Source organism: Rhinopithecus roxellana, chromosome 6 (genome assembly GCF_007565055.1).
Source record: "Rhinopithecus roxellana isolate Shanxi Qingling chromosome 6, ASM756505v1, whole genome shotgun sequence".
Taxonomy (NCBI): Eukaryota; Metazoa; Chordata; class Mammalia; order Primates; family Cercopithecidae; genus Rhinopithecus; species Rhinopithecus roxellana.
Genome location: NC_044554.1, coordinates 96,941,792 through 96,968,543, shown reverse-complemented (window position 1 = coordinate 96,968,543; position 26,752 = coordinate 96,941,792). Strand labels below are relative to the sequence as shown.

The 26,752-nt window shown below is 46.3% G+C and overlaps 1 protein-coding gene across 1 annotated transcript; it reads left to right on the top strand.

Annotated features, from left to right (window-relative positions):
• On the top strand, nucleotides 1-26,752 carry EIF4H (eukaryotic translation initiation factor 4H). Its single transcript, XM_030932289.1, has 6 exons — nucleotides 1-247; nucleotides 16,417-16,604; nucleotides 18,819-18,883; nucleotides 18,968-19,064; nucleotides 24,350-24,487; nucleotides 24,787-26,752. The coding sequence occupies exons 1-6, from the start codon at nucleotides 189-191 to the stop codon at nucleotides 24,924-24,926; spliced, it is 687 nt and encodes a 228-aa protein (XP_030788149.1). The 5' UTR covers nucleotides 1-188; the 3' UTR covers nucleotides 24,927-26,752.

Sequence of the window (26,752 nt, the reverse complement as noted above, 5' to 3'; positions counted from 1 at the left end):
GCCCGTGGGCCCAGGGCCTGGTGCGGCGCGGCGAGCGTCCGTGCGTGCGCGCCCGTGCGCGCGTGCCTGCGTCCGAAGAATTTGCGATCAGGCGGCGCGGCGGACAGCCCCGGCGGCGGGGCGGGGGGGAGTTATATTGCGGGGTCCTTCCTCGCTCACCCTGGTTCCTCTCGGAGCGGAGACGGCAAATGGCGGACTTCGATACCTACGACGATCGGGCCTACAGCAGCTTCGGCGGCGGCAGAGGGTGAGGCGAACGTGCGCGGGCCCCGGCGAGGGCTGCGGGACCGGCGGAGTCGGGGCCGTCAAGGTGGCGGCAGTCCTGCGCTCAGCCGGGGCGGCGGGAGGCGGGGGCCTCCCCGGGGGCCCGCGGAGGCCTAGGAGCGGTGCCTGGAGGGCCGGGGCCTGGAAATGGCGCGCTCGGAGACGGGGCGGCGGCGGCTGGGTGCTCGGGGTCTTGCGCGCGGGACGGATCCCTTCCACTGCTTCCCGCCAACGACAACGTGTCGGTTTTGCCCTGCCTCGGCCGCGGCAGCTCCGAGTGCCCGGAGACGAGCGCCCGCCTCAAGCCCCATCCCCCCTACGGTAGGACAAGAGCGGGGCTGAGCTGCGGCGCCGGGGTGCGGACCACACGGCCTGTCCCGCTCTGGTCCTGGCCTCTTTTGCGGCCCTCCGTTGTCTGCCCGCTCTGCAGGCCCCTGGCCCCTTCGCCATGAGGCCGGCCGACTGGGGAAGGTCGGAAGCCAAAAGGAGCAATTCCCTTCCCCTTACGTGTGAGGCAGGGATTTGGCGGCTCTGGCCCGGGGATGGTACGACTCCCTGCGGGCGGGGGGAGACCGAGGAAACAAATCCATCGTAGCTTCTTTGTGTTAATCTGTCTTGGGTCACAGTGCCTTGACAGGTGCTACGTGCTCTTTGGCACAATTTTATTTCTCCCTGGTTTCTCCCTCTGACCTGGAGAAGAAACCGCATTTAGCCTCGTCCTGATCGTTGTCAAATGCAGACAACTATGTATATTTGAAACACCTTGCTTAAAAGAAACATCTCTGAATAGACAGCTCTTGGTGTTTAATTTCCAGGAATCTGCACTTTAAGAAAAAAATACAAGTTGCCTCGTTAGAATATAGGCTATGAACATCTTGCTATTTGTCAAGGACACACTTAGGCTTTGTGTTTTCTTGTAGAAAGGATTACTTTCCCAGGATAACAACACAATAGTACACACTGAGGTGTTCGGTCTCCTGGGGTGCAGTCCAGAAGTATCTTTGTTTGTTGAAGAATGATCACTTTTAATACCTTGGTTTGAGAACGGCTCAAACAAAAGCTTGTTTCAGTGCAGGAGTGTAGCTAATATTCATGATGCTGTAACGTGGAAGTGTGTTGGGGTAGGTGGAGCTATTGTCATTCCAAAGAACATTTTATTTGCTAATAAAAAAAGAAATAAATGTTGGATGACATGATATTATCGCCTTTGGGGTAGGTTTCTAGACATCAAATTTGTTCTCAAGTCATTTCGAAATTTAATAACTAGGGGTTTTTTTTTTTTTTTCTAATTCCAAAAAACGTTCACAGCAGTACCCAGAAAAATTCTTAAACAGCGTGGTCAATTTAAATTTTAGTTGCATTGGAACTACAGTAAGGTGGCCTTGTTAAACTGAGTGTGGGGATTTAAAAAAAAAATATTCCTTCAGACACATTTGCCAGCTCTTCTGGTGTCAAATTTTAACATTTGGGGAGTGCCTGGAACAATCAGAAGTAAATTTCTGTTAAGATGCTATTAATTTCAAATATCCACAGGCAAATGAAAATATTAGCCATTTGCCCCAGGTATACTCCAGAAACTGACAGGAAAGTCTCCTAGGTAGCATCATTTAAACTTCCTAATAGAAAGTCTCTTTACTGTTAAGCATCTTCTATGTCTGACTTGGAATTTTCTATTTGGCTTCATATGCATGTAAAAGTACGTAAAGTATTGCTACTTTTAAAAGTAGTTTTAAAACCCTGTTGGTGAATTTATGTATTCATTTATACATATGTTTTTGTGGGTTTTTTTATTGTTTTTGTTTTCTTTTTGGAGATGGAGTTTCGCTCTTGTTGCCCAAACTGGAGTGCAATGGTGCGATCTTGGATCACTGCAACCTCTGCCTCCTGAGTTCAAGCGATTCTCCTGCCTCAGCCTCCCGAAGTGGTGGGATTACCGGCGTGAGCCACCTCGCCCAGCCTCAACTGTTTTAATTATGTCCACATGAACAGATGTCACTGCTTTATAGTGCTTAAGCATCATAGAAGATTGCCACCTATGGAAAGCATTTTTAATACTGCTTTGTTTGGTACTTGTGTAGGCACCTTCTCCCTTGTCTAAAATGCCTCAGACAGGCTAATACATCTCACCTCTAAATCACTTGGGTCACAGGTGAAAGAAATGGTAGGCCTGAACTCTAAAAACAGTTGTAATCTTAAAACATAGTTTGGTAATTACCCATCCTCGTGAGTTTATTTTGTAGTTGTGTTTAATAACCAGTGCAGTTGTCAGGAAACAGTATTGAACCACTGCTTTTTTCCCCCGAGCCTATAAAGGCATGTCCCCAGCGGCCAGGGAGAGAATCAGGGATTGCATTGTTCAGCAAGCAAATCAAAACAAAATTCCAAATGATCAAGAGTTGATTGTACCAGATCTTGAATGGACTTTGTTTTGCAGTTTGCTAGATTATCTTTGTGAGGTTCCAGTTTCTCATTTGCCATTGGCAGTAAAGTGCAGAGTAATACTGATTTTACATTTCTAATTGCAACAAAGCTATGGGTCCTTAGTGGAAAACCACCAATCCTGAGAATTAGGGTGGAACTTGGAGGTGGCAAGAATTGAGGTGGCTGAAATGGTGCCATCTAAAAACTGACAAAACTCCAAATTTATTCTTTATCAAGATTCAGTTAGGGAGTTTAAAATTCTTTTTTAAATAGAGATGAGTTTCACTATGTTGCCCAGGCTGGTCTTGAACTCCTGGACTCAAGCGATCCTCCCACCTCCGTCTCCCAAAGTGTTGGGATTACAGGCATGAGCTACCATGCCCAGCCTAGGAGTTTAGAATTCTAACCTTTGAATCTTTAAGCTTAGCATCTCTGTGTAAATTTCTGAACATATTTTTATCCAAATTTTTTATGGTGGTAAACTACACATAAAATGTGTCATTTTACCCATTTTTCAGTATACATTTCAGGGGTATTGAGTGTATTTGTAATGTACAAATAAACACCACTGTCCAGCTCCTTAACTCTTCAGCTTGTAAAACTAAAACCCTGTCCCCTTTGAATAGTAATTCCCTATTGCCCTCCTTCCCTGAGGTCCCTGGCAGCCACCATTCTACTTCCTGTCTCTAAGCATATTTTAAGACATACATAAAGGAAGGAAAGCAGTGTATAAAAACTACAGCTAGTTTTCACTGATGCTAGGGCCTGTAAAGCTGTTGAAAAGCTTATTTTAAAATGCTGTTTACCTGTCAAATGTCAAGTCGTTTGGGTTGTTTATCCTTCTTTCTTCACTCCAAGTGTTCCATTGCTTAATTCCGAACCATTATCCTCTGTGAAAAGTGTTAACCAGAATTACTGGGATTTGCTAAGAGGTCTCTGCTAAGAGGTTGATGCAAAAGCCCTGGCTTTGGAATAAGGCAGACCAGAGTTTTATCAGTTCAGCCATGTGTTAGTTGTGTGATCCGAAGTAAGTTCCTTCACCTCTCTGAGCCTCATTTTCCCCACATATGAGTTAGAAACATTTATCTATTTATCTATCTATATCTATCTATCTATCTAATCTATCTAATCTCTTCGTCTGTCACCCAGGCTGGAGTGCAGTGGCAGGCATAGCTCAGTGCAGCCTTGACCTTCGAGGCTCAAGCCATCCTCCCACCTAAGCCTCCCAACTAGCTGGGACTGCAGGGTGCGCCACCACACCCAGCTAATTTTTGTGTTTTTTTGTAGAAACAGTGTCTTTATGTTGCCCAGGGTAGTCTCAAGCCCCTGGGCTCAAGGGATCCTCCTGCCTCAGCCTCCCAATGTGCTGGAATTACAGGTGTGAGCCCCAGTACCCAGCCTACAATTTATGTTTCTTTTTTTTTATTATTTTATTTTTTTTATTTTTTTTTATTTTTTTTTATTTTTTTTTTTTTTGAGACGGAGTCTCACTCGTCGCCCTGGCTGGAGTGCAGTGGCGCGATCTCAGCTCACTGCAAGCTCCGCCTCCTGGGTTCACACCATTCTCCTGCCTCAGCTTCCCATGTGGCTGGGACTACAGGCACCCGCTACCACGCCCGGCTAATTTTTTTTGTATTTTAGTAGAGACGAGGTTTCACCGTGTTAGTCAAGATGGTCTCTATCTCCTGACCTCGTGATCCGCCCGTCTCGGCCTCCCAAAGTGCTGGGATTATAGGCATGAGCCACCGCGCCCGGCCACAATTTATATTTCTGTTAGAAATTAAGCTTAGTGGCTGGGTGCAGTGGTTCATGCCTGTTATCCCAGCACTTTGGAAGGCCGAAGCAGGTGGACCACTTGTGGCCAGGAGTTCAAGACCACCCTGGCCAATGTGGCAGAACCCCATCTCTACTAAAAATACAAAAGGTAACGGGTGTGGCGGCGCATACTTGTAATCCTAGCTGCTTGGGAGGCTGAGGCAGGAGAATGGCTTGAACCAGGAAGGTAGAGGTTGCAGTGAGCTGAGATCATGTCACTGCACTCCTCCAACCTGGGCGACAGAGTGAGACTGTCTCCAAAAAAAAAAAAAAGGAAAGAAAAGAAATTAAGCTTAGCGTTCTGGAAAGACTTCACAGTTTTAAGGAGTCTCCCTGGAAGCTTAGAACGTACAAAGCAGACTCTGAATGTCTGTCCAGGATCACACTCTGGTTTCCAGCTTCCCCTAGAAGGTTCAGGAGAGTATTTGCCACCTGGTTGCTTTTGCATCATGTGTAGCTGATTAGACCTGCACACTCGGGCACGAAATGAGTGTGATTGCGTGATTTTGATAGAACCTAGTGACAGCTGTGTGTGCGTCTAAGATTTCTTTTGTGTAAGTTGAATGTTCTTCGAAGTTTCCCTATGTCATGTTTTATGTGATTTTCCGTCTTGATCAGGACCTTCCGAAGGTGCTCAAGTATGTGACTGCTCCATGGATGAAAAGCCTCTGGTTAAGCCTGGCCCTCCAGTACGGGGCTAGGGGGGCCGTCACCTCCCTTTGTTCTACACACTCTTCCCCTGTCTTTCATGCGTACTCACATTTTTGGAGCCTTCTAAATGTCTGGCTTAATAGGATACAACTGGTTTGTTATACCTGCATCTGTCTCCACTCTTGGAATGTGTTACTTTGGTTGACTTTTGTGGAGCAGCTTAATCCTTGCACAGATAAGTAGTTGGAAATGGGAGAAGTAATCAGGTAATTCTGGATATTCATATTTGATTCTATACCATAACTCAGTAAGCAGTAGTTTCTGTGAAGGTTAGTTGCAATGTGGAACCTGAAACCTTATCAATAAACTCTTAATACTTTTACATTAAAATTCATCATTTGACCAGGCATGGTGGCTCACTCCTGTAACCCCAGGGCTTTGGGAGGCTGAGGCGGGCGAAGCACCTGAGGTCAGGAGTCTGAGACCAGCCTGACCAACATGGCAAAATCCCATCTCTACTAAAAACACAAAAATTAGCTGGGCGTGGTGGTGGGCCCCTGTAGTCGCAGCTATTTGGGAGGCTGAAGCGGTAGAATCAGAATCGCTTGAACCTGGGAGGTGGAGTTTGCAGTGAGCCCAGATTGCACCACTGCACTCCAGCCTGGGCAACAGGGTGAGACTCTGTATCAAAAAAAAAAAAAAAAAAGTCACTTTATCTTGTACTCTGTCTGACTGGATCCTTTACCAGTGCATACATTTGTAATGTGTTGGTGATTTGGAAAAGTCCTGTTTACTGAGCCAGGCAGAGCCATGCAGATCTTCCAAATGTTGATACCATTTTGTTATACAGTATCAAAGTCACATTCACCATAGATGTTAGAAAAGTCTGTGAATATTGAAAGGCTGTCAGGCTTATGTTGATGGATACAGGTTTTCTGAAACTCTTGCTTGAAAGCTTGACTTCTACCATTGGCAACAAATACTGTTACTTTGGCCAGGCGCCATGGCTCATGCCTGTAATCCCAGTACTTTGGAAGGTCATGGCGGGAGGACACACTAGCCCAGTCTGGACAAGGTCTTTTCAAAAATAAAATTAGCTGGGTGTGGTGGAGTATGCCTATGGTCCCACCTACTTGGGAGGCTGAGGCTAGAGGATCACTTGAGTCCTGGAGGTTGAGGCTGCAGTGAGCAGTGATTGCACCACTGCACTCAAGTCTGGGCGACAAAGCAAGACCCTGTCGCAAAACAAACAAACAAAAAAACCCAAATACAGTTGTTTTACTTCAGGGAACAGACTAACTTCATTTTTAAAAAACTAATACCCATGTCTGAATAACCATAGTTTGTTGTCGCTCCCTTCAGGTGAAAAATGCTGTTCTATAGAAAGAACAGCTAGTTCAGCTTGTAGCTCAAGCGCTTTTCCTGGAGCAGCCATCATGCTTGTGTATGCAGGAGAAGTGCTTTGCATGTTTCATAACATAGGGTATTAAAAAGTGGGTCATGATTCATTTTTACTGCTTTACCAAGGATGTTCCTAATTGAAGCTGTGATTTTTCTTCCTGTTTTAAATACTTCAAGTGCATTGTGGAAAAGCATGAGTAATGCAGTTTGGTGCCCCTGCCTTGGTTTGTATTAATGCAAAGACCTGTTGTGAGATCAGTATAGGTCTTTGCTTTATAAATGTGGACTATTGTGAACCATTCTGGGAACCATATTTTAAGGCATCAGTACACTGGAGCCTATGAAGAAGAAGGTGATAGTCAGGATGGCCAGGCTCTGAAACTTCATCTTAACAGGAAGGGCTGCGCAGCTTCAGTGTTGAGGACCTTTGAAAGAAGCCTTAGCAGCAGTGATACAGCAGCTCTTAAGTCTCTGGGACTGCTGAATGGAAGAAAGGTGTGGCCCTTGAGGCGAGAATAGGACCAAAGGATTACATCTTGGCCTTCTTCAGAGACTGCACAGATGTAAAGAAGTGTTGCTTGAGCTAAATAATTGTTTTTTAATAGGGACAGGGTCTTGCTGTGTTGTCCAGGCTGGTCTCAAGCTCCTGGGCTCAAGCAATCCTGCCTCGGCCTCCCAAAGTACTGGGATTACAGATGTGAGCCACTGTGCCCATCCCTAAATAATTTTTTGTTAAGGGAAGAATATCAAGGGGTCTAGATTGGACAGGAATTTTCTAGTCCTTCACTTTTCTTTTTTTTTTTTTTTTTTTTTGAGACGGAGTCTCGCTCTGCTGCCCAGGCTGGAGTGCTGTGGCCGGATCTCAGCTCACTGCAAGCTCCGCCTCCCGGGTTCACGCCATTCTCCTGCCTCAGCCTCCCGAGTAGCTGGGACTACAGGCGCCCGCCACCTCGCCCAGCTAGTTTTTGTATTTTTTTAGTAGAGACGAGGTTTCACCGTGTCAGCCAGGATGGTCTCGATCTCCTGACCTCGTGATCCGCCCGTCTCGGCCTCCCAAAGTGCTGGGATTACAGGCTTGAGCCACCGCGCCCAGCCTTTTTTTTTTGAGACGGAGTCTCGCTCTGTCGCCCAGGCTAGAGTGCAGTGACCAGATCTCAGCTCACTGCAAGCTCCGCCTGCTGGGTTTACGCCATTCTCCTGGCTCAGCCTCCAGAGTAGCTGGGACTACAGGCACCCGCCACCTCGCCCGGCTAGTTCTTTGTATTTTTTAGTAGAGACAGGGTTTCACCGTGTTAGCCAGGATGGTCTCAATCTCCTGACCTCGTGATCCGCCCATCTCGGCCTCCCAAAGTGCTGGGATTACAAGCTTGAGCCACCGCGCCTGGCCTAATCCTTCACTTTTCTAACATTTAAAAGTTAATCTTAACATTTTAATATGTAAACAAAGGTAGAGACTAGTATTTGGAACTCTAATGTAGCCATTATTTAGTTTTCTCTTTTTTTTTTTTTTTTTTTGAGACAGTCTCACTCTGTCACCCAGGCTGGAGTGCAGTGGCGAAATCTTGGCTCACTGCAAGCTCTGCCTCCCAGGTTCATGCCATTCTTCTGCCTCAGCCTCCCGAGTAGTCAGGACTACAGGCATCCACCACCACGCCCGGCTAATTTTTTGTATTTTTAGTAGAGACGGAGTTTCACAGTGTTAGCCAGGATGGTCTCTATCTCCTGACCTCATGATCCGCCTGCCTCGGCCTCCCAAAGTGCTGGGATTACAGATGTGAGCCACTGTGGCCATAGTTTTATTTTTACTGTAATAAATATACATAACATTTTACTATTTCAACCCCCCCCCCCCCGCTTCCAGGCTGGAGTGCAGCGACACAATCATAGCTCAGTATAACTTCAAACTAGCCCGGCCAGTCCTTTTCTTTTTTTTTTTGAGACGGAGGCTCGCTCTGTCGCACAGGCTGGAGTGCAGTGGCGTTATCTTGGCTCACTGCTCACTGCAACCTCTGCCTCCCGGGTGCACGCAATTCTCCTTCCTCAGCCTCCTGAGTAGCTGGGATTACAGGCACCTGCTATCACACTTGGCATTTTTAGTAGAGGCGGGGTTCAAGCATGTTGGCCAGGCTGGTTTCGAACTCGTGACCTCAAGTGATCCGCCTGCTTTGGCCTCACAAAGTGCTAGGATTATAGGCTTGAGCCACCCTGCCCCTTCCCAGCTAGTTTTTTTTTTTTTTTTTTTTTTGTAGACTCCGGATCTCCCTTTGTTGCCTAAGCTGGTCTTGAACTAGCCTCAAGGGATACTCCCGCCTTGACCTCCTAAAGTGCTGGGGTTGCAAACATGAGCCACCACGCCCAGCCTCAACCTTTTTTTTTTTTTTTTTGAGGCGGAGTCTCGCTCTGTCGCCGGGGCTGGAGTGCAGTGGCCGGATCTCAGCTCACTGCAAGCTCCGCCTCCCAGATTTACGCCATTCTCCTGCCTCAGCCTCCCGAGTAGCTGGGACTACAGGCGCCCGCCACCTCGCCCAGCTAGTTTTTGTATTTTTTTAGTAGAGACGAGGTTTCACCGTGTCAGCCAGGATGGTCTCGATCTCCTGACCTCGTGATCCGCCCGTCTCGGCCTCCCAAAGTGCTGGGATTACAGGCTTGAGCCACCGCGCCCGGCCGCCTCAACCATTTTTAAGTGTACAATTTAGTGGCATGGAATACCTTCATAGTGTTGTGTAACCATTGCCACTATCTAGTTCCAGAACCTTTTCATAATCCAAATAGAAACTCTATACCCATTCAACAACTCAATTCCTTTCCCAGTTTTAACCTCATAAACATTTTGGCTATTTCTGTTACATCTGTCTTCCCTGGTGGAGGTGTGGGCTAGGATAATTTAAGGCTAATCCTAGCCACCTATCATTCTAAAATAGTTTTTATTTATTTAATTTTAATCCTCATCTTTGTGTTGGTAAGTATATTACATGCTTCAGAGCAATTTTTGACTACCGTAGTAGATATATAGTTTTGTTTCTTTTCTTTTTTTTTTTTTCTGAGACAGTTTTGCTCTTGGTGCCCAGGCTGGAGTGCAATGGCGCGATCTCGGCTCAACAACCTCCACTTCCTGGGTTCAAGCGATTCTCCTGCCTCAGCCTCCCGAGTAACTAGGATTACATGCATGCACCATCACGCCCGGCAAATTTTGTATTTTTAGCAGAGACAGGGTTTCTCCATGTTGGTCAGGCTGGTCTCGAACTCCTGACCTCAGGTGATCCGCCTACCTCAGCGTCCCAAAGTGCTGGGATTACAGGCGTGAACCACCGAGCCCAGCCTTTTTTTTTTTTTTTTTTGAGATGGAGTCTCTGCCTCCCAGGCTGGAGAGCAGTGGCACGATCTCAGCTCACTGCAGCCTCCGCCAACCCCATCCCCCGCCCCTCCAAACCGGGTTTAAGCGATTCTCCTCCCTCAGCCCCCCGAGTAGCTGGGATTACAGGTGCCTGCCACTGTGCCCAGCTAATTTTTGTATTATTAGTAGAGATGGAGTTTCACCATGTTGGTCGCCCAGGTTGGTCTTAAACTCCTGACCTCGTGATCTACCTGCCTCAGCCTCCCAAAGTGCTGGGATTACAGGCGCGTGAGCCACCACACCCAGCCTCTTACATGCTTTTCATACTTGAGTATGTTTCTAGCAGATAAGGGCTTAGTTTTTTGGTTTTTTTTTTCTTTAACCAACAGGTTTTCCAGTATCCAGTGTTCAGTTTTTCCCAGTTTTTGCAAAGATGACTTTGTATATTTGGATTGTTTGAATATGCAAAACATTACAGAAAAATGTAGAAAATTTAAAACATGAACCAAAGCATAATATAGTGACCTGTTCTGTATACCCATTACCTACTACTCTTTGTTTTTAAGTGACTGCTCTTCTCTATACTGTTATGGTTTATAATAGGTAGTATAAATGGTATTTATCAAATAAAAGGCTTGACCTTTGAGAGCTTAACCATTTTTGATGATTGTCAAAATCCCAAACGTTACCTGTTTGTAGATATGGGGTTTTGCCGTGTTCCCCACGCTGGTCTCAAACTCCTGAGCTTAAGTGATCTCCCTGCCTTGGCCTCCCAAAGTGCCAGGATTGCAGGTGTGAGCCATGGCGTCTGCCCAGTCATTTTCTTTGGTTTACGCTACTTTACCCTCCTGAGCCTTACTTTCCCCAAATGAGAGCTAGAAACTCCTCTGTTGGGAGGACTAAATGAGACGTGTCTCATAATTTGGAGGAATGGTCTTGCCCTGTTGCCCACTTGACAAGTGATTCTCCCACCTCAGCCTCCCAAAGTGCTGGGACTACAGGCCGGAGCCACATGCCTATGCCCAGCCTTGAGCACTCGACTTTCTGTTGCATCTACTTACTGGATCACATCCCTACCCTCATAACATCTACTCTTTACATTGGCTTCTTTTTATAGTTACCCTCTCAGTCCCCTTTGACACCTACACATCTTTTCTGTCTCATCCTAAGGGTTCAGTATTGGCCCCATCTGCCACCTGGAAGTGGAGTCCCGCTTCTGTTGCCCTCTGCTGTGCCGTATATCCTGGCTCCCAACTGCTCCATCGCGGAGAGACTGTTCTCATTGCTGTCTCCTGGATTTTTTGCAGTCCTTTGCTTGTGATGTGATTTCTCCTTTCCAAGTTACCAGCTCCTTGAGGGCAGAAACTGGGTCTTAAGTTTGTGCCTTCTCTACACTCTCTCCACCCTTTGTAGACATGAAGATATGTGGTTGATTTGAGTAAGGAAAAGTGATTCGCCTGTCAAGGATTTTAGTCACACTTGGAGCTGAGAGTGGGATTTCCTAAATTACTGAGGCTGTAATTGACTACGTTAATCTTTCATAATCAATAGACTGTCCCTAATGGGCAGTAGAAAGGACACCGCTTAGTAGTGGCAGGGAGTTTCCAGCACAGACCTTGACTTCAGGTGTCCTGAATTGACACGCTCTGCTGATCTGTTCCTGTTCTACACACACTCCTGCCAGCCCAGTGTAGCCTCAAGCCTGTCGGTCTACCCAGGAGCATGGTAGAATTGTTAAACTTTTACATAGCACTTGGTACTTATGAAATGTTTTTATGGTCAGTTTTAAACTTTATAAAATCAATGTTTGAAAAATAATAGGCAAGAAAACGTAGGTACAGAGGTAATTTGGCAGAGGCCCTCCATCAAGCTCGCTAAGGTGTCAGGTGCATCTGTTCTCCCGTGTTGTTACTGATGTGTAGGAAGGTGCTGAATTTCACAAAGCACAGCTTGTTTGTTTAGATAGTAATCTCCCAAACTTGAATCTCGTGAAACATGTCAGATTAGCTCAGCGTTTTCTGACATTTGATTTTGTAAATGAATTGGTGGGTAACAGATCTGTGTCATCCTATGTGATGGACACCCTGGGGTTTGTGTCTCAAGTGACTGTCACACAGTGGACACTTCATCCGTGCTAGCTTGAGTGAAGTCTACCTCCATGGCCCAGCCCCGCTGCCCCTGGTGATTTCATTGAATGGGATGAAAAGGTAAAAAGTGCCTAAGACCTGGAGAAGGGACTACATCAGGTAGGGTGTGGTAATATTTAGGACTGTTTTGGTAATTATTGAAAAGTCTAGGGTATTAAGCCACTGGCGGTTTTGTGAGGCACGAGTAAGTTGAGCAATTTGGTGGGCTTTGGTGTATCTTTGCTCCAGAATTATATCACCAGTTAGCTGTTAGGTGCTGCCATTTGGCAATGTGCTAATTTTTCAAAAACGGATTGCCCCAAACTAGATTTCTCTATCTTTTCCAAAGCCAGAGCCACCTTCCTATCCTAGTGCATTTTTAGCAGTGCCCCATCATCTTAATGGCATTCACATGGGCTTCCTATGCTCAATCAGGGGTCAAGTCTGGCCTGATCTCAGTTCCACCGTTCCTCTACTCTGTAAGTTCAAGCACAATTAGCAAGCCTTCGCACCTCCATTTTCCTTACTCAGCAACTACATCAAACACTGAGAGTTTTTCATCTCTCTTCATCCTCACCCTCCTTTTTAGTTTTTATGTATATGTTACACATTTATACACAGAAACATATCTGCATATATACGTGTTTTATATGCCCCACACAGCTGTGAGCTGCTTACATACAAAGCAGTCTTTAACATCATTACACATTGCTAGATGTTTAATGTTGAGTAATGAATTTAAAGTTTTTTTTTTAACATTCACCCTCTGTTTTTATGGTTTTCGACACGTTTATACTGTGTCTTGTTTTTCGTTTGTTTGGGTTTTGTTGTTGTTGTTGTTGTTTTTGAGATGGAGTCTGGCTCTGTAGCCCAGGCTGGAGCGCAGTGACACAGTCTCAGCTCACTGCAAGCTCCACCTCAGGCTCTGAAGTAGCTTGGGATTACAAGTGTGTGCCACCACACCCGGCTAATTTTTGTATTTTTAGTAGAGACAGAGTTTCACCATGTTGGCCAGGCTGGTCTTGAACTTCTGGCCTCAGGTATTCCGTCCACCTTGACCTCCCAAAGTGCTGGGATTAACAGGCATGAGCCACCGCGCCTGGCTTTTTTTTTTTTTTTTTCTTTCTATAGGAGACAGTCTCTGTCACCCAGGCTGGAGTGCAGTAGTGCCATCACAGGTCACTGCAGCAACAACCTCCTGGGCTTAGGTGATCCTCCCATCTCAGCCTGCCAGGTAGCTTGGGACTTCCAAGTGTGGACCATCACTCCCGGCTAATTTTTTGTATTTTTTATAGAGATGGGGTCTTACTGTGTTGCCCAGGCTGGTCTTGAACTGCTGACCTTAAGTGATCCTCCTGCCTCAGCCTCCCAAACCGTTGGGATTACAGGCATGAGCTACTGGGCCCGACCTTATACTGCAACTCATGTATTTATTATCCAGTGCTAAATAGTATCTTATTGAAAATATTTTAGGATTTATAGTTTTGGAGATACCAGCGATAAAGTACTATTGGGAAGGTTATTGAAATGCAAAATAAGTCACATTTGCTAGACCCGGAAAGATGGGAGAAGTGGGCAGGTAGGATGCAGTTCACTTACAAACCTGTTTTCTGGTGGTCTTAGAACAGAACGTGGAACTTCCTGTTGGAAAGTACCAGAATTGTGAATTTGGAAACTTAAAATTTTTTTTTTACCATCTAAGAATCATCACAGCTTGGTTGACCCTTCTACTTTAGAAACATGCTTTTTTTTTTTTTTTTTTTGAGACGGAGTCTCGCTCTGTCGCCCGGGCTGGAGTGCAGTGGCCGAATCTCAGCTCACTGCAAGCTCCGCCTCCCGGGTTTATGCCATTCTCCTGCCTCAACCTCCCGAGTAGCTGGGACTACAGGCGCCTGCCACCTCACCCGGCTAGTTTTTTGTATTTTTTAGTAGAGACGGGGTTTCACCGTGTTTGCCAGGATGGTCTGGATCTCCTGACCTCGTGATCCGCCCGTCTCGGCCTCCCAAAGTGCTAGGATTACAGGCTTGAGCCACCGCGCCCGGCCAGAAACATGCTTTATTGAATAGTGCTTGTCTGCAAGACACCTGGAAGTTCTTCAGGAAGAAGTGGAATTTCCGTTGTGTTTCTAGCAGTATGTAGATGAAAGACCCAGTTGCCCTCTGAGATGCATATTAATATTTCCCCTGCAAAGAGGGTGACTTTGAGCAGGTCTTTGGTTGTCGTGAAGGATCTCATTTATTCGAACGCATTTCCCGTTTAGGAAAAAAAACTGCAGCTGGCTGCCAGCACAGTATCCTTGGAGCAGACAGGAAATGGGTTAAATGTCTGTTTCAAAAAAAAAATCACCCCCTTAATTTTTTTTTTTCCTCCTGAGTTTTCCAAATGTTTTATTTTGAAAATTTTCAAGTCTACAATAAGGTTGAAATAATGGTACAATTAGATGATGCTGGTGAATGCAGAAGTGACTATTCTGCCCTGTTTGCGAAATCCTTGCTGTATACCTGCACACATGCCCTTTATGCTGACCTGCTTGAAAACAAATGTTGGCTGTCTTGGCTTTCCACTCCTAACGACTTTGAGTCTCTCCTGGGGCATTCCCATGGCAATATCATTTTGATACAATCATCTAGTTATACTATATTCTGATTTATTTATTTATTTATTTATTTATTTATTTCCTTTCTTTCCTTTCTTCTTTCTTTTCTTTCCTTCCTTTCCTTTTCTTTCTTTCTTTTCTTTTTTTTGAGATGGAGTTTCGCTGTTGTTGCCCAGGCTGGAGTGCAGTGGCGCGATTTTGGCTCACTGCAACCTCCACCTCTCGGATTCAAGCGATTCTCCTGCCTCAGTCTCCCAAGTAACTGGGATTACAGGCATGCGCCACCACACGTAGCTAATTTTGTATTTTCAGTAGAGACGGGGTTTTACCATGTTAGGCTGATCTTGAACTCCTGACCTCAAGTGATCCACCTCAGCCTCACAAAGTGCTGTGTTAGGATTAACTCAATTTTACAAATAAATAAAGCTTAGAGAAGTTGAAAAACTTCTCAAGGTCATATGCTAGTACGTGACAGAGGCTGGATTTAAACCAGTACCTATGCAGAGTAAACGACGCTTGATACAGCTGAGGAGACGACATTGAGGTTGAAATGGATTGGTAATGCACGCCATGTATTTGAGGACCCTGTGAAGTATTGCATGAGAGTGTTATGTACGTCAGTACTTGCTGTGTAACATATAAAATTTTTATTAGGACATTCTTATGCCCATAATCAGGCAATAAGGAGAAATAAATAAATAAATAAATAAATAAATTTATTTATTTATTTGAGACGGAGTCTCACTCTGTCGCCCGAGCTGAAGTGCAGTGACATGATCTTGGCTCACTGTAAGCCCCGCGTCCCAGGTTCAAGCTATAGGAGAAATAATTATATTATGTGTGAATGTGTTAAACTTAAGCAACTTCAGTAATCCTTCATCTCAGTACAACATTACTTCTAGATGGTCCATTTCTGTATTTCTTAGCACCACGGTGTGTGAAGGAGGGTATTTGCTTAGGTTTTAGGACATAAATACTGCAGATACAGATTCTGAGTGACTAGGAGAGAAGCAGTTGTCTTAGGAAGGTATGTTATGTTTGGGTAGGGCACGGTGGCTCACATCTGTAATCTCAGCACTTTGGGAGGCTTGAGGCAGGCAGATCACCTGAGGTCAGGAGTTGGAGACCAGCCTGGCCAACATGGTGAAACCCCGTCTCTACTAAAAATACACAAATTAGCCAGGTGTGGTGGCACATGCCTGTAATCTCAGCTATTCAGGAGGCTGAGACAGGAGAATCTCTTGAACCCGGGAAGCAGAGGTTGCAGTGAGCTGAGATAACTGCAGCCTGGGCAACAGAGTGACAGTCTATCTCAAAAAAATTTTCTTTTCCTTTTTTTTTCTTTCTCTGGCCATTCTCTATAACATAGTCTTTTTTTTTTTTTTTAATTTGAGACGGAGTCTCACTCTGTTGCCAGGCTGGAGTGCAGTGGGATGATTTCGGCTCACTGCAACTGCCACCTCCCCGGTTCAAGTGATTCCCTTGCTTCCGCCTCCCTAGTAGCTGGGACTACAGGCGCGCACCACCATGCCCAGCTAATTTTTGTATTTTAGTAGAGACACGATTTCACCATGTTGGCCAGGATGGTCTTGATCTCCTGACCTTGGGATCCGCCTGCCTCAGCCTCCCAAACTGCTGGGATTACAGGCGTAGCCCCCGCGCCCAGCTATAACAGTCTTATGGTGCATTCGAGCAGAGTGCCTCACCTGGGGCGTTGCGTTGGTGGCGTAGCTCAGCGGAAGACTACTTTACTTGTTTTGCTTGTTCCACGCTGGGCACACTTGAATCTGTTTGTCTCCCCTCATAGGTCCCGCGGCAGTGCTGGTGGCCATGGTTCCCGTAGCCAGAAGGAGTTGCCCACAGAGCCCCCCTACACAGCCTACGTAGGAAATCTACCTTTTAATACCGTTCAGGGCGACATAGATGCTATCTTTAAGGATCTCAGCATAAGGAGTATACGGCTAGTCAGAGACAAAGACACAGATAAATTTAAAGGTGAGTTTGGAGGATTCTTACTGCATATTACTGTAAGGGGGTGGGGGAGGATGGGAAGGGGTTCTAAATAAAAATAGATTTGTGAGCCAGAGGCTCCAATCAGGAAAGTATTTTAAGCATTTGCCTGGTCTACATAGTTGAAAGAAGCATAACTCTTCAACTCATAGCTCTTCAGTTCACTTAGGGGAAAATGTTTTGTACACAGTGTAGTTCGTAGAAATACATGGCGTATGCCCAGGTTTGTGAGCCTGACCTCTACAGCAGTCCTGTCTGCCAGTAAAGGAGTTCCCCAAGAGAGAGAGGAATAGCACTGAGGACTCTTAGGCACATTTCTCCTGGAATGACTCGTAGATTTTTCTTGGTAGTTATCCTGTCATCCAGTTGTCATAAAACCCAGAAGAAAAGAAGCTAGCGCTGTCAGTGTGCATTTGTAAATTTGGAGAGTGTGCTTGGGAGGACTGGCTGAGATTTCAGATGTGGTGTCTATAGGTTGTGTGTCTGTAGGGTGTGGGAGCAAAGAGCAGGAAGAAGGGATCCGTGCAGCAGTCTCCTGCCTGCAGGGCTTCCTGAAGGAAGTGTGCCTGCTTCGTAAGTGCACAGTGCTAGATCTCAGGATGTTTGGCCCGCATAATCCACCCAAAAGCACATCTGTGACAAGTATGGGGTAACTTATGGCCAGGAGCTATGCCAGCAGTCGAGAAGGCCTTGCTGACCTGGGTGGTTTTGTGTGTCGGTGGCATTCTTAATCTTTTTGACTTGAGAATCTGAAGCCACATGTAGTGTGTAATCAAACAGTGAAAGCAAATATGTTAGTTACATTTGTGAAAGTAAGCTCCACCAGTTTGCTTGCTAGCAAGCATTAGGAATTAAACTTTGGGTAGGAGTGTGTGGGTGAGCCTAGCCTTTGGGCTGGTTCAGTCGCTGCAGGCTTTGGAGTTTGGCTCATAGAGGACCATCTTCACTTGAGCAGCTCTAGAAGATGAGGTCCATGATAGGGCGTCTGTTGCCTCTGTGAAGTCAGGGATAGTTTTCTCCATTATTCACAATACTGAATCCACTTAGGGAGGAAAGCTGGGGGGACATCCCTCCAGCCAAGGCAGTATGTTTTTTGTTTGTTTGTTTGTTTGTTTGTTTTTTTGAGATGGAGTTTCGCACTTGTTGCCCAGGCTGGAATGCAGTGGCGCAATCTCGGCTCACCACAACCTCCACCTCCCAGGTTCAAGAGATTCTCCTGCCTCCGCCTCCCTAGTAGCTGGGATTATAGGCATGTGCCAGCACGCCCGGCTAATTTTGTATTTTTAATACAGACGGGGTTTCTCCATGTTCGTCAGGCGGGTCTCGAACTCCCGACCTCAGGTGATCTGCCCGCCTCGGCCTCCCAAAGTGCGGGAATTACAGGCATGAGCCACCGTGCCCGGCCTCCAAGGCAGTATGTTGTTCACACACAGTTGGTAAACGGGAAGTTTGGACTCAGGCCTTCAAAGCACTTGCGGTCTAGTGGGCTTCAAAGGTGAAGTGTGATTATTAAGTTATTATACAGGGCAAGGATGCTGGGGGAGAGGGCATGCAGCGTGCAGTACCAGCATCTGGGGAGTAATGAACTGGATTTAGACTGCAGACAGCAAGGAAGGGGCAATGTCAGACCCTTGGCATCAGGGACACAGGTTGTCAGTAACATGTCCTTGGACCCAGGCCATCTGTCTTTTAATTAACATTCAGAGAAGAATGCCCTAGTTGCCAAGGATATGTTTTTAGCCTTGTGAAGCAAATTTGATATCAACTACCTGAGTAGTAAGTTAAATCGGCACTTTAAGCCTCTTTCTTCAAAGAATTTTAGGTACCAAATTTGAAATCTGTGAAATCTCATCCTCACTTAGATTGAATAGTCATTCAGGAGTCAGAAGAGCTCTGCAAATGGCCTGAGAAAGGTTTGAATATTATGGTTGAAATAAGAAGAAAGCTTTCTAGAAACGCAGCTGCTATTTCAGTGCATGTTCAGTTAGCATTTTCTGACTGATAGAATAGAATTGAGAGGGAGGAATGCCAGTCAGGTTCTATCTGCTGATAGTAAAGTGTGCTTCTTCAGGCTCTCCTAGTCTGCCAGCATCTAGACAACAGATTGGTAGTTGTGATGTGGAGAAATAGTATGAATAGGATCTTCCCACATCTTTAACCCAGAATTACTTGAGGAAATCGGGGTTTTTTCTTTTCCAGGATTCTGCTATGTAGAATTCGATGAAGTGGATTCCCTTAAGGAAGCCTTGACATACGATGGTGCAGTAAGTATCCTCAGGTTTTCTCTGTCAGAACAGTTGAGATTCTCTTCTTTGCCAATACTTACACTCTTTTCCCCTTATCATTAGCTGTTGGGCGATCGGTCACTTCGTGTGGACATTGCAGAAGGCAGAAAACAAGACAAAGGTGGCTTTGGATTCAGAAAAGGTGGACCAGATGATAGAGGTGATTGGTTCTTCTAAGCTGAACATAAAGACTTACAGTATGCCTACCAATTCCAGCTCCTGAACGTTCCTAGTAGAACTCAATTATCTCATAGGTGTGATAGGTTCTTGTGAGCTCTTAAAAGTTTGCGTAAAATCCTAGAAAGAACGGCTGATGCTTCTGCAAGCCTGGTTTTTGTTTTGTTTTGGTGTGGTTTTTTTCTGTTGGAAGCAAAAACTCTTAAAATGATTTCACTGAACCTTCCACCACGTGAGTTGTATGTCTTCCAAATGAATTTTTCCATGTTTGCACAGCAAGGTAATGACACGACCTCAACTTTATTTTATTTATTTATTTATTTTTTTTTGAGACGGAGTCTTGCTCTGTCGCCCGGGCTGGAGTGCAGTGACCGGATCTCAGCTCACTGCAAGCTCCGCCTTCCAGGTTCACGCCATTCTCCTGCCTCAGCCTCCCGAGTAGCTGGGACTACAGGCGCCCGCCACCTCACCCGGCTAGTTTTTTGTATTTTTTAGTAGAGACGGGGTTTCACCGTGTTAGCCAGGATGGTCTCGATCTCCTGACCTCGTGATCCTCCCGTCTCGGCCTCCCAAAGTGCTGGGATTACAGGCTTGAGCCACCGCGCCCGGCCTCAACTTTATCTTTTTTGTGTATCCTCAGGAATGGGTAGCTCTCGAGAATCTAGAGGTGGATGGGATTCCTGGGATGACTTCAATTCTGGTATCAGTATTTAAAGCATCACCACTTAATTTTTCCTAGGGGCCTTGCTGCTGCTCTCTGTTTCTTGTGAGTAGTTCGCCTGGCTGGACTACTTATTTAGTTGCTTTAACAAATAACTCTCCTGCATGGTGCCCAGGCGTGCAAGTAAGCCTCTGTTAGAGCCTGTGGGGGCAGGACTTGAAGGCTCCACACTGTGGGCAGGTGAGCCCCACGCACATTGTGTGGTCACCTTTGTTAGCCTGCAGCTCCTGGGTCCTTGATCTCACTCAGCAGTCTTTCTCAGACTCTCGCCCAGGGAAACTCCTCGGTGGTTTTGTGTATGGCACCAAGAGAAGTACTGTTCCTTCTAGAAAACATAGGATAGAGGTTTGGGCTCTTACATGGTAAAAGGTCATGCTGATGGCCTATTTTTTTCTTGGAGGATTGTGGGGAGGTCCAGTCCCTTCATGGTGGACATGATCCATTTCGCCGTTCTCTCTCTTAGCCAACCCGGGCAGACCAGCTGGTGTCGTAGCACAAAGCATCAGTCTGCGCGCCAGGCGTCTGCTCTGCAGGGTGATTGATTTTCAGCATTTTTTTCATCTCTGTTTTCTGTTTTTTAATTACAAAAGGATAAATTTTTTTTGTATATACATGATAAAAACTTCAGTCGTAACGCAGAAAGGTAGGAAAAGAAACAAATTTGTTTTCTTTCCCACAAATTTGGGATGTGCTCTCATACTGTGCTGTATAGAAGGTCAGCACCGTCCCCCAATCAAAACAAAACTGGTGTAAAGTAATGGGTAAGTATGGGAGGGACTGGTGCACGTTGTCTTGTGAGTCTGAGGTTTTTAAAAACTCAGCTTTGGCTAAACAGGTGACTATCTGTTGAATAATATAGTTCTTAAAAGTCCTGTAGCCAGTCAGAAATGAGCTTATTCATAAAAGTGCAGTATGGTGGAGTCAGTCTGTAGTTTTATGTATAAGCTGGTCTCTGATTGAAACGTGCAGCAGCTGTCTTCTCAGAGCCAACCAGCAGCTCCGGGCACAGCCTTTCCCCTGACACTTTGGTATTTGCAGGTACTATAGACGTTGCCCACATCCTAACGTCTTTCTACCCTTGGCTTAGCCTGGCCACTGGCGCCCAAGCAGAGACACAGTGAACACGGCCATGGCCTTGCTGCCACCAGTTCCAGTGGGAACTGCAATGTTTTGGTGACACCTCAAACCTGATGTGGGCTCACTCGATAGAGTAATGGCTCATTTGATACTTTATACGTTATTTGTGAGAGTAGATCTTTTTTACTTTTTAATAGGATGGAATTTTTTTTTTAGTGAAACGTGCTCATTGTAAAAAACAAAATAGAGCAACAGAAAAGTACAAAGAAAGCAAAAACATTTCACCATCAGAAATAGCCAGTGTTAATCTAAGCTTTGTAAAGAAAACTCCGGGCCGGGCGCGGTGGCTCAAGCCTGTAATCCCAGCACTTTGGGAGGCCAAGACGGGCGGATCACGAGGTCAGGAGATCGAGACCATCCTGGCTAACATGGTGAAACCCCGTCTCTACTAAAAATTACAAAAAACTAGCCGGGCGAGGTGGCGGGCGCCTGTAGTCCCAGCTACTCCGGAGGCTGAGGCAGGAGGATGGCGTAAACCCGGGAGGCGGAGCTTGCAGTGAGCTGAGATCCGGCCACTGCACTCCAGCCTGGGTGACAGCGCGAGACTCCGTCTAAAAAAAAAAAAAAAAGAAAACTCCGAAGATTCTCATAATTATTTTGCTTCCTAGAAACCCACCAACAGATTTGATGAGAGATCCTTGTTCATGGCAGACCTCTCCTTTCCTGCCTAATTTCCCGCTGCTTAGTTCCTAGGAGATTTTGAAATGAGACTTTCACTTGGTGTTAATGCACACCGATATTTGTCTCTGCTGGGCTCTTGTGCACCATCACGCACCTGGACACACAAGTAGCAGTTGTGTTTATCTGCTTCACCGGCGTGGTGTGAGCTGATTTGTTTCATGCTGGACATTGGTGGTCGAAATCATTTAATCTCATAGTAAAGGGTGTAAACTTTGTACTCATGTGGAAGGGTACAGTTCACAGTTTAGTTTGGGGGAAACGTGAAGTTAAATGTTGGAATACTGACTAGGCTTGTTCACTGAACTGTGTAATGTGGTGGGTAAAAGACTGTAAAGGACCTTATACTCGACTATATGCCTCCCAGTGTATTTCCCCTAAAGCGGTGCTCCTATTGGTCTACATCTGTTTAGACTTGTTTTCATTACTTGGTTTGTTAAAATTGATATTATTTAACTCAGTCTCTGAACTGGGTGTGAGATCCCTTGATTGGTTTCCAAAACCCTTGCCACCTTTAAAGAATAGAAATCAGCCCCACCAGGGAGGGTGATGCAGTCGGCGCTTGCTCGTCCTTGGAGGTGGTTCTGTGGAGTTGCTAGAACACTGAATGAGGCACTGTGGCACTGCTCTTGTGCGCCTCGGAGCACATTTTCGTCAGCTGATCATACCTAACATTGCTTTATATGACTTTTTTTTTTTTTTTGGAGACCGAGGCTCACTCTGTTGCCCAGGCTGGAGTGCAGTGGCGCGATTTCGGTTCACTGCAAGCTCTGCCTCCCGGGTTCAAGCGATTCTCCTGCCTCAGCCTCCCAAGTAGTTGGGATTACAGGCACCCACCACCAAGCCCAGCTAATTATTATATGTTAAATAGAAACGGGGTCTCTCCATGTTGGTCAGGCTGGTCTCAAACTCCTGACCTCAGGTGATCCGCCCACCTTGGCCTCCCAAAGTGCTGGGATTACAGACATGAGCCACCGCGCCCGGCCTATGTGACCTTCATTTTAAAGACGCCTCATTTAATGTTAGTGTTGATTTATTTAGTAGTGTTAACATTGAACTCAGGGCCAGCTATAGTAAATAGTCTGTGATGCCATCATTTCAGCCTGTTAGAAAGCTTGTCCCACGCTGGTTTTGTCTGTAAGACACCTCACAGCCAGCCTGCACTTAGGAACAGCAGACGGCACTTCACACTGCACCTGGGGCCACTTTAGACAGCCATGTCACCGGAAAAAACCCAACACTCATCGTGAAAAGACTTGACAGTTAAGAACTGAAACAAGCAGAGCGTTGTCTTTTTCTGCCTCAGCTGGGATCGTCGCATCTGTGCAGGTCCAGGACTGATTGCAGAAATGCCGCTGGTATCCAGCTTGGGATTAAACATGAATTTTAGCAACTGGGTGGATTTGCAAATATGGAATCTGTGGATAATGAAAATGACTGTGTAGTGCATACCGTGGGCTCTGAGGGTTCTTCTCAAAGACGAGCTCCCTGAAAGCTTGGAGCCTTGGCACCACACTTGCAGAGTAGCAGTGGCCACCCCTGAGTGTGCAGCCAACAGCAGCAAGCTCATTTGTTTAATTACGTTTTAACTTCTTTTTGCCAGTTTTATTTTTTTTTCCCTTGAGACAGAGTCTCACTTCATCACCCAGGCTGGAGTGTAATGGCGCGATCTCGGCTCACTGCACCCTCCACCTTCTGAGTTCGAGTGATTCTCCTCCCTCAGCTTCCTGAGTAGCTGGAACCCCAGGCATGCACCACCATGCCCAGCTAATTTTTGTGTTTTTGTAGAGACTGAGTCTCACTGTGTTGCCGAGTCTGGTCCTGAACTCCTGTACTCAAGTGATCCTCCCACTCGGGCTCCCAAAGTGCTGAGATTACAGTCGTGAACCGCTCTTTTTACTAAATGTTAACCTCAGTAGTTATACAGTTAAAGCTTAGGTTTCACTTAAGTACAAGCCTAAAGGCCCCTTAAGACCATTGAGAAAATACTCTTTGCTCCTACACACCAGTGAGAATTCCAGCATTTCTAAATGAGATGCAGTTTACTTCTGCCAAGAGCCCACTTAGCAGGCACACAAATGAATGGGGAAAGAACGCTTTGCCCCGAGGAGGCACCGGTGGGGGTGAGGCCCTGTGCTGTCTGCTTATGCCCTCTGTAGGGCATGGCCAATTTTGGGGATAACTGCTTTGTTTACCACACAGGTGCTTTGCTTGTAGAATGGCCCACACCTGAAATGCAGCCAAAACAGGAAAATTGGGACTTTGTATTTTTATTTTGTCTTCATATAGCTTTTTCTTGTGATTTTTGTGTTCTAAGTTGTAAATACTTCTAAATTTCAGGTTTATCTTTTAAAATAACTGTATAGATTTATATTAGAAAATAGGATTCAACCTGCTTTGAGGCTTTCTTGTTTTACTTTAAGCCATATTAAAATACAGTTTCGTGGTATTAATATTTTTCTACTTTTCCTGCAAGCTGAACATGTAAACAGCTCATTTGTTTGCTCTCCTAAGATCCTGATTCCTTTTTCTTTGGGAAGTCTATTAGCACTGCCAGTACTCCACATTGGCATTTGGACCCATTTTTAACACACTTTATTTTGGAGATACTTCAGATACTGGACAAACTAAAGAATTTAAAATTAAACTCAAACAATTCCCAGAACGTTATTCTATAAGCAGCTTGGAGACGATAGTTTGAAAAGTATTTCAATGTCCTGTTTCTTCCTCAGGCTTCAGGGATGACTTCTTAGGGGGCAGGGGAGGTAGTCGCCCAGGTGACCGGCGAACAGGCCCCCCCATGGGCAGCCGCTTCAGAGATGGCCCTCCCCTCCGCGGATCCAACATGGATTTCAGAGAACCCACAGAAGGTACGGGCTCGTGTGTCAGTGGAGGGCATCTTGTCCTGATGGGATCATCAGGTTCACACTCCATGGGGCCTTGGCATTCCTGTGGCACACACTCCACGTTCACAGAGTTGTCGGCATAGATCCCCGCATTCTCCAGAATAGCAAGTTCACTTTGGTCATTAGAGCGTCTGCTGATGGGGTAGCAGGCCAGGTGAATTTTAGAAAGTGGGCTGGGTTGCTGACAGCAACATCAGCGTGATCGTTTTGCTGGATGTGGAATGGGATCCACACACTGACGGACTCTGCTTTTTCTCCTCCAGAGGAAAGAGCACAGAGACCACGACTCCAGCTTAAACCTCGAACAGTCGCGACGCCCCTCAATCAAGTAGCCAATCCCAACTCTGCTATCTTCGGGGGTGCCAGACCTAGAGAGGAAGTCGTTCAAAAGGAGCAAGAATGAGCCTGCGGCTGGGAGGGAATGGGGCGTGGGGGGTTAGAGCAGGACCACAGCCTGGTGAGTCCCCGGGCAGCCGTCCTGCAGCCGCCACTCCTGCACCTGCCATTGGCCTCCTCACAGCGGAAACACAGCTTGTGAGTGCATGTCAGCTGTTAACAAGTGGTTTTTAGTACATTCTGGGCTTTGCTGTATCTATCTAGTGCCTGTTTGTGCTTTTTTTTCTTTCTTCCGCTGCTTCCCCATTTTCCTTCTGTCCTTTTCCTCCTGCTCCTTGTTTTCCCAGCAGCACATGGGGTTCCTTGGAGGAGTGGAGGTGGGCGCCGTCGGGGGGGCGTTTGGGCTGCAGTGCTGCGTCATTTTTCTCCTTTGCTTTCTCGTTTTACTTTAGACAGTGGCCCATCTCCAGGCGTTTCCTTTCATTTCCTCAGTGCTTCTCTTCTCACCTGCATGTTGAGTTCTGTATTGCTGGGGCTTCCAACAAAAACCAGAGTCACTGACAGGGAACGGCAGGGACCTTGTTGGTATCTGGCTGTGATGAATATAGAGAATCGGAGGCACCTTGTTTTCACAACTAGGATAAAAATATCTGCAAGGTCCTTTCCATTCCTATTTGGAGGGAGTCCTGGCTCCATGACCCCCTCCGCAGTGAACTGTGCAAGCAGATAGGCTCACACGAGAAACAGTGAGACTGAAAGTGGGGGCCATAGAAGAGTGGTAGAGAGTCCACGGAGAAGATATAGTGAATGCTTGCATGCATTCACACGTGTTTGTTACTGCTCTTTCGAGGCGGTGGTCCAGCTAGTTCACTCCTTTCACCGGGCGCAGTCAAGGCTCCCCTCTCTGGCTGGGTGCAGTGAACGGCCAGCTGGATTCTTTTCTGCTGGGCCAAGGCGCTTTGGGGGTGGAGGGGGTGGTGCTGGCGCTGCGCTGGGCTGACTGCAGCGCTGACGCGGCGTTTCCCCCCATCCCTGTTGCCTGTGTGTTTGTGTTGATCTGTTCCTAGTATAGGCAACATAATGAGATACTGTGCTTCCCACCTCCCCTTCAGTTCAGAGCCAAAATGGGTCTAGAATCTGGCACTTTACTCATTTCTTTGATTAAATTAAATTGTACTATGCAGAGCTGTCAGGAACCTTCAGATAGCCGTAGAGGACTGCAGCTGTCTAGGTCTGTGGCCACATCTTGGGGACACACTGGATTGTTCCCATGTGCAGGGTTCAGCACTTACCTGGGAGTGCTAGGGGTTAGGCTTTTGAGCTTGAACCCCTGTGTGTGAACAGATGAAAAATCCTTCAGTACCGAAGTCCCAGTCTGTCCTATGGGGAGCAGTTTGGGGGCGGCCGGCAGCAGGAGCCTGGGGAAGAGGCCCTCGCCAGGTGATGGCCGGGCCAGGGTGGCCTGGGGCGCCCAGCGGAGTGTGCTTAGTAGTTGGTCACCAGCTGTCACCCTTGGCTTTTCCTACTGTGTCTTTGTTAAAAGGCCTCAGCAATCCACAGAACTCACTCTCTCCTTCCTTCCACCTGTCAGCTTCTCTGCTTCCAAGATAAGAACCATTTGTGTAACACCAATACTCAACTTCAGAAAGACATGCATTATGTGGTTGCAATCAACCCCGATGCTTTCAGATGACCTACTTACATCTTCAGTGTGGATAAGATAAAGAACAAAACAAATGCATCTAAACCTCTGGGCAATCCAGTTGACTTTTAAATGTAAGAATGGAATTCCAAACACTTAACACATTCAGCTATATGACAGAAAGTAAATCTATGGATATGGTATTTTGTGAATGATCTTTTAAATAAAAGAAAACCTTACGTAATATTTAA